The 17,843-nt window shown below is 40.0% G+C and overlaps 1 protein-coding gene across 33 annotated transcripts in view; it reads right to left on the bottom strand.

Moving 5' to 3' along the window:
* The window catches only part of ank2b (ankyrin 2b, neuronal), a 1,120,520-nt gene that overhangs the window by 147,620 nt on the left and 955,057 nt on the right, over window positions 1-17,843 (bottom strand). For 19 of the 33 annotated variants that reach the window (XM_085962266.1, XM_085962253.1, XM_085962237.1 and 16 more), the window contains 6 exons: window positions 13,893-13,995; window positions 13,284-13,387; window positions 10,754-10,801; window positions 8,561-8,593; window positions 4,980-5,204; window positions 3,225-3,323 (listed from right to left, as the gene is read on the bottom strand). In XM_085962266.1, coding sequence (XP_085818392.1) covers window positions 3,225-3,323; window positions 4,980-5,204; window positions 8,561-8,593; window positions 10,754-10,801; window positions 13,284-13,387; window positions 13,893-13,995 — 612 coding nt within the window. The remainder of the gene's footprint in view (window positions 1-3,224; window positions 3,324-4,979; window positions 5,205-8,560; window positions 8,594-10,753; window positions 10,802-13,283; window positions 13,388-13,892; window positions 13,996-17,843) is intronic. The other 14 variants (XM_085962263.1, XM_085962267.1, XM_085962268.1 and 11 more) reach the window with 6 other exon arrangements.

Here is a 17,843-nt window from a genome sequence, read left to right as displayed (position 1 = left end):
TGCTGGGTCCCCAACTTTTTACAATCTATATTAATGATTTGGAGGAGGGGACCGAGTGTAACATATCAAAGTTTGCAGATGATACTAAGATGGGAGGGAAAGTAGTGAGTGAGGAGGACATAAAAAACCTGCAAGGGGACATAGACAGGCTAAGTAAGTGGGCAGAGATTTGGCAGATGGAATACAATACTGGAAAGTGTGAGGTTATGCACTTTGGCAGGAAAAATCGTAGAGCAAGTTATTATCTTAATGGCAAGAAACTGGAAAGTGCTGAAGTTCAAAGGGATCTGGGGGTCCTGGTGCACGAAACTCAAAAGGTTAGTATGCAGGTGCAGCAAGTGATTAAGAAGGCCAATGGAATGTTGGTTTTCATTGTTAGGGGGATAGAATATAAAAATAGGGAGGTATTGCTTCAGTTGTACAAGGTATTGGTGAGACCGCACCTGGAATACTGCATACAGTTTTGGTATCCATACTTAAGAAAAGACATACTTGCTCTCGAGTCAGTACAAAGAAGGTTCACTCGTTTAATCCCGGGGATGAGGGGATGGACATATGAGGAGAGGTTGAGTAGATTGGGACTCTACTCATTGGAGTTCAGAAGAATGAGAGGCGATCTTATTGAAACATATAAGATTGTGAAGGGGTTGGATCGGGTGGATGCGGGGAGGATGTTCCCGATGATGGGTGAAACTAGAACTAGGGGGCATAGTCTTAGAATAATGGGCTGCTCTTTCAAAACTGAGATGAGGAGGAACTACTTCACTCAGAGGGTGGTAGGTCCATGGAATATGCTGCCCCAAAAAGCTGTAGAAGCTACATCATTACATAAATTTAAAACAGAAATAGACAGTTTCCTAGAAGTAAAGGGAATTAAGGGTTACGGGGAGCGGGCAGGAATTTGGACATGAGTCTAGGTTCGGATCGGACATGGCCCTGTGGGTAGCGGAGCGGGCCCAGGGGCCATGTAGCCTGATCCTGCTCCTATTTCGTGTGTCTAATTCTGTTAGATTCAGGAGATGGTTCTGTGATAGTAGATTGGCAGTTAGGATCAGATCAGCCATGATCTTATTGAATGGCGGAGCAGGCTCGAGGGGCCGATTGGCCTACTCCTGCTCCTATTTCTTATGTTCTTATGTTCACTGCAGCCTTGAATCTCGGCCTTAAGAGACCTGTACGTCAAATCTGCTGGAAAGAACATAGGCAAGGCACAGGGAAAGAGCTCAGAGTGCAGCCCCCATAGTCTCTTCCAAATTGATGCAAGGAAGGTCAAATCAAAATGAACCTGCAAAGTGCTGCTCAGTACCCAAAATTTCTTCACACAGCATTGAATCTCTCCAGAAGTCTCTCTCTCTCTCAGAATGTGTGGTGCAAAAATTTCACTGACAAAAAAAGGCAGGAAGCTGTCGCCTTTAAATAGCACTCCCACAGTCCCTTCCCGACTGCAAAACACTCCCCTCAGCCTGTCGTTGCTAGCGGCAGGCAGTAAGGCAGGGGGTGCCACTCAATATCGGGTCTGGGGCGTTACCGGGGCGTTGCATGCTCGACTGATGTCACAATCTGCGGGCGCAGGAGATCGTGGTGGTAGTGTTTAGCACCGCTGCAAAATGTCTAGTTAATTTTGCGAGCGGTGCAAACATCGCCGCGACCGGGTGCTAGTTGCTTTGCGCCCTCTTAGGGCGCTAATAGGAGGCGCTATGCAACTGAATTTTCCCCCCTTTGTCTTTTATAGAATGCATATTTTCAGAGTCATTTTGCATTGATTAAGAATATAAATCTAGGGCGATGTAATTGAATAAGGGCTTCCTAATTATGCAATAAAACTGCTGGAACTTAATTTTATTTGAACAGTGTACCAAATCTAGAATACATTTACACAGCGAAACACCAAATGTAAAATATTATTCAGTAAATTAACTCTCTGAAACATCATTTACCTCTGGTTGACATCTAGCAAAGTGTACGTCTTGGTTGCCTTTTACAGTAACAGTAACTGTGTTGATGCTGGTTCTCTACTTCAGTCTAGTGATCCTGTTAATGTGCTTCCTAGTCAAGAAAGTGTTACCCACCAAAACAAACGGAACTGAAAGGTCTGATCATCAAATAGTGGTGCAGGTAAAATTTTCCACTAAATGCTAGTCAGAGAGCTTTAAGTCCCACGATTTTTTGCATGGAGACCAACCACATAGAACGTGGGCTACCCGGCATCAGATGTGGAATGACTGCACAAAGGAATGGAACAACAGAGCTGAAAACTCAGAGATTAAAGGCAAGTGGAAAAAATGAGAAATCAAACAGCAGCACAAGAGCGAATGGATAAGAAAATGAGCAGTAACGGTAATTAGGAAAACAATTGCAAAGGAAAATGTGACATATTCCAAATGACTATACGAATCAGCAGCAAGAAAATAGTGGGAAATATGTCAGGAGATAAAAATGGAAAGTAAAAAATTATTAAGGAATGAATGGGCAAAACAATCAGATTGATTGTATTACTATCAATGTGTATATTAAATAGTTTACATTGTCCTCCTCCATCCTTCCCCCATCTGCCTCATCTTAACAAGTATGATTTTGATTTCACGTTGTAAATAAATGAAGGGAAGAAAGGCAAAATCACAGGACAGAAATGAAGAAGAGAAAAAGACAATTAAAACCACACTATATATAAATAGGCAAGATGCTGGTTTGAACTTCATTTGGGGGATTTAAAAAGTTAAGTCTTATTAAGACCCAGGACTTAACTATTTTAAATCTTAGCAGATTACCTATAAATAGGTAACAAGACACGAGAACTTCAGCACACTTGTGTTACATCTTTCTAATAAGACTTCTTTCATTTTCCAATTCACTTTGTTACAGACTACAGTTTAACAAGGATAGGAAAATATGAGTGAACATTTATAATGTCCACTAACACATGAGGAATTAACAAAAGGAATGGAGGGGGAGGAGCACATCAGAGGGAGTTCCTTGCTGTGTTGAACACGTACATTCCCAGCTATGACAACATTCACGACACAAAGCCACAGAACATCACGACAGTTTAATTCTGGCAAATGTGATATATATATAATATATAAAATAAATATTTAAAACACGAAAGGGATAAATTCAGAAGGGTTCAATAAAATTAAAACGTAAAGAATGTTGGAAAGGGTTGCAGGGAATATGCAAAGAGGCATCCAATAAATTCTTCTCTGAACATTGTTTGTCTCTCCTACCCAAGGAATTTGGTTCCTGAAGGCCCAAGCTGCAGGATTCGGCTAACCAAGCTTTCTCCCTCATTTAGAGGGGGAGGAGAGTTAGGAAGATGCAGTTTACTGAGTAAATCCAAAGCAGCAGTGGAAGAGAGAAGATGAAAAGTATAAAACCAACAAACATTCAGTTTTTTTCCTGATTTTTTTTTGCTATTCAAGCCTATATTACTTGCCAATCTTGAAATTATCAACATGCAATCAATACCTTTTCTTTTAATATGCTGGGATGGCTTGCTTGACAAATTATTAACATTAGGAATTTCACAAGCATGCAATCAAAACTTTTATTACTGATATTAATAATTGGCCATCAGTTATGGTTTATAATGTCTCAATCATTTAGATGTTATACTTTAGGAGTTAAAAGAACTGATTGACAATTGATTCAGTAATTGCCTGCTGGACAATCAGTGAAAACAATGGTTGTTCATGAAAGGTTTACAGTTCCTCTCTTATTTTCCTGATTTCCTCCCTTCTCTTCTACACCATTCTAAGCTTCTTACTGAACCCTCGGCTTCATTGCAGTAGATATGGATTTCTCAGTAATCACAAATACATGAAAGTTCAAAAGATGATTCACACGAGTCTATTAACAGGTCAACCTGCCAAAGTGAAGCCAGAGAGGGGACATAAGATTGATGGGCAGAAGAATGAGGGGAAAGTAGCAGGAAGCACATATGTAAGTAATATGCAAATAACACATACTGCTTTTTTTCCACCCGGATGCCAGTGCAGATATCTGTGCACATATCTGTAGTGTTAACATTTGATTGGGTGTTGCAGTCATTACTGTCCCTGTAGTATTCCTTAGTAGCTACAGCAAGATCAATGAGTCTACACCTTTGCTTACTGGTATTTGATTGACTTGATTGGGCATAGCCAAATTGATTACTGATCTTGGGATATTTATTTTATATTAACTGAAAATTATAATTTAACCACGCAGATTAATAATACAAATAAAGCCCATACAAGATATGATTAAAATCCATGTACAATCCAATCCCATTCATTGCAGTGGAGAGAGAAAGGGTTAAAGGATATGGTGTGAAGATGAGTAGGTAGGGTTGATTAATCAAAATGAGAAAGGCTTGTGGAATATCCTGTTCCCTAAATTCTTATGTTCTTATATAGTACATACATAACATCAACTGTGTAACATCAACCACTACTTAAGAAAATGTTTTAAATTACAATTTGATGTAGGATAATTTAGCATTTTTCTCATTCCACAATGGCTTGTTAACGATTAGTGATTATACTCTTATGATGAACGAAGAGGAGGTTTTCAGAGTATCTTTCTACTGCATCTTGATTACTTTGTGTTGTAAGTACACCACACTTCAGTATTTTGCCACATCTAAAGGCACAATATTAGAAATGCATAATTTCCTTTTCGTAATTAACAATAAATTAAAGCTTACTTAAAATTTGTATTTCTTTGTCATTTATGGTGTAGCCACCACCATCTATTGCAGTACCACACTACTCAGGTTTGTTGATTCATAAGTTCTTTAGTGATTGCATATTAGCAGGCTGGCCCTTATCTGAATAAATATATAGTGACAAAGTAATCTTATCACTTATTTTGCAAGAATGTATCTTTAAATTTATAAAAATTAGCAGGATGTAATGTTGCTTTTGGATTGATAATGACATTTTAAATACAGCAAACAATAAATTTGGTGTTATACAGGATTTGCATATTTAGGAACTTACCCAAGGAACTGTGCACCTGATGGCCCAACTTCAATTAGCCTGCTGGCATGGCCCTCTCCTTCCACCATAGGGGGCATTGTGGCCAGTCTGTGACGTTTAACCAGGCGGCAAGTCACACGTGTTGGGGCTGTGCACTTCCGAGGGGGAATGATAATACGAAGCCCATTATGGCGGCAGCCCCGCATGGATCCACCGCGAGCATCCACCATGAAACTAACCAGGAAACTGCAATTAAATACAAAGATTTTATTATCCACTTCATTCTTGTTGCTGGAGCTTCTTTTGGTTTGGGTGATGTCATGGTGGCTGTTCATTCACACGAGGCAGATTATAGATGGCGAAAGGGAACAATCACTCAACCTGTGACCACACGGAACATTTGTAGGTCTAGTGTGGTGTAAAGCCTGAGGCTGTGGTGGATTCCTAGACTTCACCTGGATGGTACAGCCTCCGCTAGAGTTGATTCCACCTTCTGCTAGATCAGGTGACGTTTCTACTCGTCATTCTTTGTATGAGGTCTCAATAAGCAGAAGCTTTTGATTTAAGTGATAAACTGAGCGAGTGTCTAGTGGTATTATCATTGTTTTAATGCTATTGTAATGATCCTGAAGCTCTGGGCTGTGGAAAGGATGAGTTGTGGCTCCTCCCAATTCAGGATAAAGGGAGGGGGAAATTGAGTATAGAGTAATAGAGCGCAACTAACAGCCCTTTCCTATTAAATGCAAGCCAGATTTATACCAAATCCACATCCCCTCACCTCTTCCCCAGCTCAAAAAAATTGCCTTAAGTTCAAATTCACTTATCCCATTAAATTAAAGACAATTCACTGTCAGATTTTACATTTAACAAAGCTGCTTTAGGTTCATGCACACCAAAGAGTAAACTTCGATAGCAAGCAATCTAATCCAATGAGCTGCTCCAGCAGGGCATGTCATGACAAACAGCAAGCAGCATCTAACTGCGTTCTGGGCAGAGAGCAGGGGCGGGTCTGACGCATCTCGTTGTCCCGAGTCAACATTCTCAGCAATCTCTCTGATGAAGTCAAAGTATTGCTCGCAACTGCTGGACAACAACCTCGAAGCTGCACTAGAAGATGTGCTGTGTCTGATAAATTCATGCCAGAATTCCAAACTTTGGTGAAAGAGGAAGACTGCAAATTTCACAATGAGTGGTGGCAGATGTTTGTTAAGTAAATATATATGCGTGACGCACATTTACCTGTTTTTATTACTAAAATTAGTACAGTACATGTGGCTAAAATGATGTCGCTGTAGCCACACCCGTGGCTAGTAAGCAATTTCTATTGGACAACACTGCCAAAATAGTGGAAGAATTTCAAACATATTAATCATTTGTATGCTAGTAATTCAAGGCATAACTTCATGGTCAGAGTCATTTACTATTTCATAGCCTGTTTACAGATGGATTTTATAAACTTAAAATGAAATCAGCAATTGATTAAAGAAAGTTCTTCTCCATTGATGGTGTATTACCCATTTGCTTAAATGAAAGACTAGCATGTTCTTCTGAGCCATGGGTTGTTCACTCTCACTACCATACTTGTATATCATTTGCTTTTTAAAACAATTTGATAATTAGTCTTTTAATTTGCATACTCTTTCAGAAATGACTAAAGACAGCTAAAGGAAAGAAATACAGATACAATGTCATCAATGCTGTCACTTCCTCCTCTCTCTCCGTCCACTTGACTGCATCCTTTCTTACTTTAAGTCTCATTTGGGTAGAGTTTCCGCTAGGTTGCGCTGGTTTTTTGGCGCAATTCGCCCGAAATCAGCGTAGCCGGCGCAAAAGATCACGGAATTTTAAGCGCAAATTACGTCCAGCACAAATTGAGTTTCCGTGATCTTTTGCGCTAGTTTTACAAACATCACACTAGAAGCCGGCCCCGCCCACAAAACTGGCCATGCCCGCAGGATGAATTAATCACCATGCTGAATGTCCGCTAATTGTGCTCGTTCGCATACCTTCGAGGACACTAATAGGCGCATTTTAAAAGTTTCTGAATATTTTTTAAATTTACTACGAAACTGACTACTGTACCCCAATATAACTAACAAATGGTTCTGTATTATTTTTTAAAAGTCATTTTCAGTAAGTTAAAATTGGATTACTCACAGATGGTTGTTTGACAGTGTGATTAAAAATGCTTATTTTTTTGTGAAAAAACTATTTTCAGCTGTATTAATCAAATTGCAACAAGTTACCACTCTTAAATATATCAAGGAATATTTTTTTAAAGCAAATTTTTAAAAAAAAATTACGTTCAAAACGCTGCCCGATTATGCTGGTTCATGGCAAATTTTGCGTTCGGCGATATACAAATGAGTTTGAGTGGAAACACGAGGAAACAAAAACACTTCTCAAAATGTTTGCAATTTTGGGCGCAATTTGCGCCTAGATCGCTGAGTGCACCCAAAGCTGAAACTCTACCCCATTATGTCAGTCCCAAGCAGACAGGGTGTATATGTTTTGAGGGTTTTCCTTGCAAACGAAAAAAAAGTCAAACTTTACTACATAACACATTTGTCAGCAAGGTATTTGTTATGTTACTGTTAGTTGCACACCTATGGAAAATAATACCCCAAAGGTAAGGTATTAATACAGTTAGTAAGAGGATGTTAAAATGATACACAAGAGGGAACGATGAATAATCTTATTTCATTAAGTATAATTTTAATCAAAGAACTGTTCCCCATTGTGAAGCTACTTTATAACAGAAGTGTGGAGATGATTGTCTTTCAAATAAAATTATTTCTTTTCTATTTTAATTGAATTATTATAAATTCAGTGTTTAAAATAAGTCAGTCATAGCACTGATCTGAATATTTAGCTTTATGACTCTCTACTAAGAGTTATTTCTTTCAATATGCCAATACATTTTCTGTTGTCACTGTTTGAAGAGAATTCCATACAATGTGATTCTAGCTTCATAAATTATCTGCATAAAGCAGATTTACAGCAGCAATCAAAGGGAGAACTAGTAAAAAAAAATCATATCACACTACTGCTAATGTTGTAATCCTCATTTCATTCATCTCAACACCAGTTGTATAAAAAGAAAAATCACATCAGTGCTCTGCATCATTGATGCCCTTAACCTTTAGGGTGGAAATTATTCTTGTGGGATGACACAGCCTTTTTAAACACAACACTTGTAATGCAACTACAGCTGTGTAAAAAAGACAAATTTAATTCCTTCATATTAGAAAACAGATAAAACATTTATTATAGAATAGTCATCTCTTCAGAATGGTCACATAATAGACAGGCTTGTATTTCACAATTTTATTTTCTGTTTCTTTCATTGTACCATGATGTTTAAAGAGAGAACAAGCATTTTTGGTGCAAGTTTCCATTGGCCAATAAAAATGAATCCCAGTCTGGAAAACAATATATGAGTTTAAATATATGATACTGACACTTGCATCATTTTTTGGTGGCCAGGTTGACACAACCATGTAAGACAAAGCACTGAGGCATTTTGATCGTAGGTTAAGGAGGGCTGCAAAACCAAATAAAGCAAATGGAGCCACACAGAAAGCCACGATGCAAATCTTCACCTTGATTCACTGTCAGGGACTGGAGAAGAATAGCTGAAACAGAATATGCATGTAAGCGCATGGAAAGCAGGGCATTAGAAAGCTAGCAGAAAGTTAGTTACTAGAGAAGCCATATGACCATTATCTCTCAAGACACTGCAATGGCAATGGGCAGGAAGAGCAGGGGAAGATTAGGTTGCTCTTGGCTATCTGGCGGTTTCTAGACAAGTGGCAAGAAGGGAGTTTAAGAAGGGTCCTGTGGGAGGGGAGAAGTCATGGGCAAGAGAGGCCGCAAATTTCCTTGTGGGGTCCAGGGGAGCACTCCTGCTCTTCCTGGCCACACAAAGGACATTTTCTGACTTACCTGGAGGACCTCTTCTTCATTTCCACCGGCTGCCGACCTGCTTAAGCTTGGCAGGAAAGCTGCAGCGGCTTCCCCGCTCAGACCCCGGTCAAAATGCCATCAGGGCCGTATTAACATCATAGGACTCTGATTTGCATCAATGGGTGGGTGGGTGCCTCATCCGCCTGAAAAACCCTTCAGGTTAATATCGAAGACGGCGGGATAGAGCCAAGTTCCACGTGGGTAAGTAAACTGCTTGTGGTTCAACTGTGGTTTAAAATTGGTCCTAAGGAGTTCATTATGTTCCCATGACTATTTAGTTGGGAGACTGTCTATATTTATCATCGCTTATGGCCAATTACAGATGTGCGCAGGTCAACGGGCCTTGATCCAGTAAAACTTTCTGTTCTTTCTTTCAATGAAATAGTAAACCCTCAAAAAGAAACATACCAATCCACATGGACAACAGAACTACTGATCCAGTAATGGGTCATCAGAACAAAGCCTAATTTAAACCTTGAATATATAATCCAGAGTTAGATTCTTTCCAGGTATTCAACAGTGAAAGATGATTCTACTTTTAATCAGCACTAGTAAATAACTTCACTATTCCAAACCTTGCCTTTATTTCTTAAGTTGTTGTCTTTTCTCCTTTGTAGAGAGTTTGCTTGTTACAAAAGCCATGCCTCACAGAAGGCTCCAAATAGATTGATGTGCTAGATATTCCTCTTGACAGTACATGCACTGCTCAACCTTAGGAATCATTTTGAAATGCCAGTTATAGTGGTGAGGAAACAAAATGGTTTTACCACTGGGGTTAACATTGATACTGTATTACTGTTGTGCGTCTAACTAAGGTGGCAGAGTTTCTTGCATGGAACTGCTAATTACAAAAAATTATGATAATGAATGAGGGTATCAGTAAGCTACTTCAGTCCTTGCATACAAACCTCCATTTAACGTCGATGATTCATTTCAAAATTATAATGTCAGCTACTGCTACTAGTGCAAAATGTCGAAAGTAATATGTAATCAAGTATTTTCATTTGGAATATTCAACAATTATGTATCCCCTTAAGCACAATGGCCGTTATCAAATTCAACAACAGGGGGCTGTGTGATGCAGTGGGATAGACACTGGCTTTTCACCTCTAGGACCTGGGAGGAATTTTAAACTGCCAATGGGTTTTCCGACAGGAAGCCGCTGGTTTTAGTTAGTTTTCCTCCTGCCCCGGCAGTATGAGGCCATGGCAATTTTAACCACCAGATTACCAGGTCGTCGGTCCACTGCCTGCCTGGAACTAGTGCGAAATGGGTGGGAAGCAACAGCCAGCACCTGGAAAATCGAGTGCCCAAAAGCTGCCCACAGGCACTCAGGGAAGGGGTTTTTGGGTGTGACTTGTGGTAGTGAAAGGGAGGGGGAGTTTAGGGCAAGGGAGGACTAAACTTTCCTTATGCAGCCTGGAGGAGAACTCCTGCTCCTCCTGGCCCCACGAAGGAAAGCACCAAACTTACCTGGAGGGCCTCTTCAGCTCCCCAATCCTCTTCACCTGGTGGGAAAACCGCGGTGGCTTCCACACTCAGGCCAAGGTTAAAATTGCTGTCAGGGCCCGATGGCATTATTAGGACCCGATTGCCATATGAAAATTAGGACCTTGCCAGCTTTGGGTGGGCGTCTTAGCTGCCTGTCTAGAGGCATCTTTTACGACTGGAAATGATGGGATCTGGGATTCTTTCTGGTGGGTAAGTAATCTGGAGCATTTTAACTGCCCACCTGCTCGGTAACCGCCGGATGGGCGGGCTTAAAATCCCTTCCCACCTAACCCCGAGTTCAGATCCAATCCAGACAGATAGGATAAAAGTCTTCTCACCCTGCTGGCTGTAAGGTTCCTATGTCTTGCACCATCTTGCTCCAGTAGCTGAAGGATAAGATACAAAGGTGGGAGGCAGCAATGGGGAATTTAAAAAAGATGAATAAATGGGGGAGGGGAACAATAAATATATGCTGAGAAATAAATGTCACCGCAGCAACCATGACAATTTCACAGATATTCAATCATTACTGCATTCACTAAACACATCTAAAAATACAGCAAAAGCCATTTAATTAAGATACCTCAGTGGAAACAAATTCATCTCGATTACCAATTGTCACAATGAACAGAAGTCACTGACTGTTCTATTTGTAGATCCTCAATTCAGTGGTCTCCCCAGGTTACTGCATCTTAGTCAGCCTTGAAATTCTGGTACTCCACTGATTCACAGAGTAGATTCTTGGTAAAATGTGATTTTTCAGCTGTGTTTGTGTGTTGGCAGAGCAGCTGAGTTTCACAGCTGACTGAAATGCCTGTAGGCTGGGATCTAGGAGGTCATGGAGTCAGTGACGCACATTATCAGATCAGTCAGCTATGAGACTCAGCTCTGTTTGCAATGCCTGTACAACAGTTGATTCTCATAGCTGGATGCTCAGTTTGTGCACCTCCCCGCTCAGCCAATTGGCATTTTAATCAGATGGCATCCCAATCAGCTGTGCGATTCAGATATTCTGCTGGTGTGCTGTGTTGAAAATTTTACCAAAACACAACAGTCATTGTCCCGCCTAAGTAGATGATGGAACGCGGATGACTTGTTAAACCAGCAGGTCAATCCTCAGCAATGCATTTGGGCAAATCAGTTTTCAATGGGCCTTCTCTGTAAAGTGGACTTCCTGCTTAAGTGGCTTCTACTGTATTAGATTTTTCAAGATTTATCTTTTATCCTTTTGCAATAAGGATTACCTAGCTATATTCAGATTCATGCTGTCATCAGCTTCTCTGCTGAGATTGCAATTGCTTTGAAGCCATGCTGAGACATGGTTGAAAAAAATCTTATTGAGTAGCCATCTACTCTTCCTTTAAATGTTAATAAATAATATAATGTTGCCTTTTAAGCCTCTAGTTTGACATCCTGAATTGATAACTTTGCTATTAAAAATGGGTTCTTTCTCTGGCAGATTATCTTTGGGGCTAGTTGAATAATGGGGGTAGTTGGGATTTGGTATAGTGTTATTGGGTGCTCTATATCACTTGTTGAAATCTTGGGTATGAATTCTAAAGTCAACCATTTCAAAGTCAAATCAAGGTATTTTTAATGAGTAGCAGTAAAGTTTCAGTTTAAAATGTGTACTTTTTTAAAAATTTCAAATATTAATTTGAGCATAACTTCAAAATATAAGTTTATAGAATCATAGAAAGTTACAGAACGGAAGGAGGTCATTTCGGCCCATCGTGTCCGCGCCGGCCAACAAAGAGCTATCCAGCCTAATCCCACTTCCCAGCTCTTGGTCCGTAGCCCTGCAGGTTAGAGCATCCCAAGTGCACATCCAAGTACTTTTTAAATGTGGTTAGGGTTCCTGCCTCTACCACCCTTTCAGGCAGTGAGTTCCAGACCCCCACAACCCTTTGGGTGAAGATATTTCCCCTCAAATCCCCTCTAAACCTTCCACCAATTACTTTAAATCTGTGCCCCCTGGTTTTTAACCCCTCTGCTAAGGGAAATAGGTCCTTTCTATCCACTTTATCTAGGCCCCTCATAATTGTATACACCTCAATAAGGTCTCCCCTCAGCCTCCTCTGTTCCAAGGAAAACAGACCCAGCCTATCCAGTCTTTCCTCATAGCTAAGATTCTCTACTCCCGGCAACATCCTTGCAAATCTCATCTATACCCTCTCTAGTGCAATCACATCTTTCCTGTAATGTGGTGACCAGAACTGCACGCAGTACTCTAGCTGAGGCCTAACTAGTGGTTTATACAGTTGAAGCATAACCCCCCTGCTCTTGTATTCTATATATAATTCAGAAAAATTTCTGGTGTTTCAGGTCTTCAGTATTACCAACCGCTTCCCAAAGAGAGAGAACTTCATTGGTTAAGGTAATAAGTATTATAGAGTACACTAAATGGGGTGGTACAGTGCATGGTGTGTCGTGTATTAATACACAGAGTGAACTGAGCTGTACTGACTTCCTGAAGGACAAATGTGAGGCCAAAGTGGGGCTTTCCATCTGCCTGCCCCATGCTAATGAGGATCCCGCCTGCTGAGTCTGGCCGGTTGTCAGCCTTAAAGTCTATACATCTCTCCAATAAGCTGCTTACAGTTTATAGAACAAAATCTTTATAAAAAAATGTTTAGGCCTTGAAATATGCAAAAATAATTTAGTATTTTAAGAATGAAACATCTTTCTTTAAAAAGCAATGTCACTTCCTTATTTGAATGTGAAGAATGCAAAATTAAAATGTATTTGAAAAATCCTTGGACAGAGTGATACATTTCCAGTGAATGCAGAATATCCCATGCTAATCTCCCAGCTCCCCCACAAACACATTCCTTCCCTGTACTTCCCAGATATGTTTGTATGTCTCACCCTGAATGGATTGGACTGGAGGAAAGAGCCACATTGTCCAAGTTCTCTGCTTCCCAACTTAAGCGATATGAGGAGTCCTTGTCTGGGCCTTTGGCCAGAGCTACCTGTAATTTCAAAGGAACACTTCTTTTTAGAGCCAATGAAACATTTTCTATGTAACACTGTCTATGTAAGTAAAGTTAGAACTACTGCACATGCTTAAAAATAACAGCATTTAATGATACAACTTAATTTCAAAAGCTATTAAAATTTAAATGGATGCATATAGTAAACTTTTCATTCTAAGTACATATTAGAATTCTTACCAATGAAAATCAGTCAATACTAAATTTATGTTGCATTTTACAGCAAAACACACAAAATGCTACTTTACTAAATTAGCTTTTCAATTATAATAGAAAACAGTAGTGAACACATTATCCAAGAACAATTTTTGAATAAACTAAAAAGGAATTACTCTCATCAGATGCAGAAGAAACACAGGCTCATTTTAATTGGTGATAATACTGCATGTAGTTTAAAAATTGCCAGGGGCAACCCAAATCATAAATATGCATTAAAACATCAAAAGTGCTATCCAGACTGTACCAGAGACGCAATGTTGCATACCTGGCTACTTGTAGCTGTGATTAATTCTTCAATCATGGCACTGTCCCTCTGGTATGGGCCATGGCTTGGTGTGTTGGACCTGTCTGAACTGAAGGATCGCAGGCTGATGGGTTGACCGGTTGCCATGGAAATGCAGCAGCACAGTGATGATGTGATGGGATGGGCAGGAGAGTGAAGAAAGCATGCTATTAGCATATTATGCAACTTCCAGGGGACTGGGAATTAACAAAAGGAAAATAAAGTAGGCCTACTGATAGCATTCATTGTATTCAAGGGACAAAATACTAAATCCCTTACTACTGGGAGCAGCCAAAAAAACATTCCCCGCAAAGCAGTTTGATAATGATGGAGTGAATAATAAATTCTATTGCATAATAAGCTATATACAAGAGATGTTTGCACAATCATGGTATATTTTGCTTTTCTTTCAATCAAGGTCTAAATTTATTCTAAAAATGGGAAGGAAAATGACTGAAGAATCAGAATATTTTCTGTGCTGCATTATCTGACACAAAGAAATCACTGTGCATCAAATAAAAGTAGTAGATAGCACCTCCTCCACTTCAAAAACTTAACACTTTAGTCATTCAAGCTATGACTGATCTAAGAGAATCAGAAAGACTTTAAAGGGGATATATTTTTAGAAAACAGAATGCATCTGAAGAATTAAAAATCAACTGAAGAATCCCAATGTGGCGATGAGCAAACTCCCCTTTGGCTTTGTGCAACTTTATCAATGATCATTCTGTGGAAACCCCTGGAAGATACATTGAGGCAAGTGGTGGTCAGTCATATGCATCTTACAGTAACCATGTGACTATGCTGTGTACCAAAAAGTCTGCAGAAGCTGGTGTTAATTGTAAGCAGATTTCTATGGGTGAAGTTCTAATCATCTTCAACCCTGTAAGTTCACAAAGATCTACTTGAGTCACATCAGAATTAAGTCAAGTAACATGAGATATTAAAGTAGGGAACTGACAAAGTTGATCAAGCCGAATTGTTCACAATGGCAAAGGGTTCCAATACCAGGGTGATGCAAGCTAAAAATAATGAAACCGGGAGTAAAAATGGAAGTCAGGAAGAACAGTTTCACCCAAAGGGTAGGAGACTTGTGTGATAAGGTGCCAGGGAAGGCCACTGAAGCAGATAGTGCGTTCAAGCACAATTAGTTGTGTTTCTGGGGGTAGAAGGAATTTGTGATATCTTGAGAAGGCAGGCAGCTGGGTTTGAGATTTATCAAAAATGGACAAGCTTGTTGGGCCTAAAGCTCTTTTTCACAGTTCTCAAAGATGCTTGGGTCCCTATTTTATCCTCCAGTGCCTATGCCCCTGCTCTCTGGATCTATATCCCTCAGTATCACTGCCTTGTCATCTCTTTCACTGCCTTCAAAAGCCTCCTAAAGACACTTTTCTTTGACTATGCTTTTGTGCACTTTTTAATCCAGGTCTTCCCTTTCACCTTCCTTTTGGTGCCCACTTATTGCCCACTCTATGCTATCTCTCTGTACATGAAAAGCACTATAGCAATGTAAGTAGTTGTTACCTGATCCAGTCAGTGATAACATGATTAGAATTTTGGTAATAAATTTTACTTCTGTGTAACATTACAATATATAAATAAAACCCACATACTGAAGAGCCTAACTTATAACCTTTGGCCTTGGGTGGGTGGCCACCTTGCTTTATTTCCCCACTCTGAACTACTATATCTGTTCACGATTTTCACTTTGAAGTGCATTTTCAAACTCTGTATCACTTACTTTGCAACTATTGACAAAAGTGTACTCTCTTGCTATATGTATTTTTCTAATCCAATTTTCTTCCCTTTTGTTCCCCCTCACCCCATCAAGGTGCTGCATTCTTGCTGGAGTCTGATTCCATGGGCACTGGCAGCTCTCCAGTTCCTCACCCAAGTCAGTATCTTCCATGTGAGCTGCATGCCAGGGTCAGCAGGCCAATTCACGAGGGCATCATGGCTGAACCTAGTCCAGTTCTCAGCCGACATCCAACACATAGTATTGATATCATTTGGACAATTTACAGTGCAAGCAATAGCTGATTCCCCCGCCCCCCTCCGTAGCCTGGGACACTGAAGCCAATTGAAACACCACAAGTGCTGCCCCTGACGAGATCAGCTAATTCAGCACAGAGCGGAAATCCAACTGGGACCTTATGTCTGTATGACTTAGTACTACAGTACCAGCGAATGTCTTCAACCAATAGGACATGTGGGAACTGTATTTAAAAATTGTTCATAGAAATATATTGAAAATTGCTTTGGAAGCTCTGACAGTCATTAACTGTTCTGTGAAGATATTACTAATTAATATTACATAGAATTTCCAGCACAGAAACAGGCCATTCAGCCCATCTGGTCTATGTTGGTGTTTGTGCTCCACATGAGCCTCCGCCCACCCTATTTCATCTAACCATATCAGCATAATCATAGAATCATAGAATAGTATAGCTCAGAAGGAGGCCAACTTTTTATTCATTTCTCCCTCATTTGCTTATCCAGCTTCCCCTTAAATGCATCTATGCTATTCTCCTCAACGACTCCTTGTGATAGCAAGTTCCATATTCTTACCACTCTCTGGGTAAAGAAGCTTCTTCTGAATTCTTATTGGATCTATTAGTGACTATCTTATGTTTATCACCCGTAGTTTTGGATTCCCCAAAGCGGAAACATTTTCTCTATGTCTACCCTATCAAATCCCTTCATAATTTTAAAGACGTCTATCAGGTCACCCCTCACCCCTCACCCTTCTATTTTCGAGAGAAAAGAGCACCAGCCTGTTCAGTCTTTCCTGATATTTATAACCTCTCAGTTCTGGTCTCATCCTTCTCCAGTGCCTCTAGATTCTTGTAATAATATTGTACTGTTCTAGAGCGATGCAAAAATGTCTCAAGGGTAATTTTCATTTTTACTGCCTGGGTTGTAACTAAAATCAATGGAACGAAAATTGGGCAAGTTCTACAAGGGCGGGCGATCTGTTTTGCCAGGTTACCTCCCACACAATGAAGGAAATTACCCCCCCCTTATGTTTTGACTTGTTTTCAATTATAATTGTACGGAAAAGGGTGGCATTTGGCCAGTAGTAATGTTTCTAAGGGTTCACAATTTACAATACTGCAACAAATGACTTACAAAATACTTTTTCATGAAATTGATGGGACTTTTGATCAGCCAAGTTAGACTGTTCTGGCTGCTACACAATCATCTTTTGACAGTCACCATTCAGTGTCTGATCTGGTATATTAAGCCACTTCATTTTGGCAGGTTATGCTTATACTCCTATTAAATCAAACTTTCAGTGCAGTGGGTGGAATGCTTTCTCACCTAATAGAGAACTATTACTACAAACACAAAGAAACTTGACTGCATCTAATAATTTTCATTAATGGGGAAGTTTAGAGGGAGTATTTTTGATTCAAAGCACACCCCAATTTGATAGAAGCAAATATTCGCTTCAGGAGATTTATACTCCATAGTTTTTTTATTGAAATAAATTGTCTTCTTGCCATGGAGACCCTTCAGTTGAATTTCCCTCTGTGCTAGGCTACTCCAGTGAGGCTACCAACAAGAGCATTCCCATTCATCCCACAAGAGTAAACCGTGGAGTCTGCAACTGAGATTGGCTCCAGAGTCTCCCAACTGCAGGAAACCAAACTGGTAATGGGGAATGCAGATTTCCTAGTCAATAGCATGGTTTCCTGGGTTTGGGCAGCTCTGAAGTAGCTCTCAAGCCAGTTTGAAGTCAAATTCTCCAGTTTGTAATAGAGCCACGCTGCATTAGTGATATCACTGCGACAGACTGCCAGTAAGAAAATTCAAAAAAAAACTCATCAAAATTCCACTATAGCTAACAATTTCTTTTCTAAATTGAAGTGGGTTCCAAAAAGATGAAGGTGTAGGAAGGACTGAGCCAGTGGAGGCCCAAGGATTTTCCTG

Source organism: Somniosus microcephalus, chromosome 2 (assembly GCF_052327205.1).
Source record: "Somniosus microcephalus isolate GS21.2 chromosome 2, FLI_Smic_1.0, whole genome shotgun sequence".
Taxonomy (NCBI): Eukaryota; Metazoa; Chordata; class Chondrichthyes; order Squaliformes; family Somniosidae; genus Somniosus; species Somniosus microcephalus.
The sequence above is the reverse complement of the archived record's forward strand: the minus strand, read 5'-3'. Positions and strand labels throughout refer to the sequence as shown.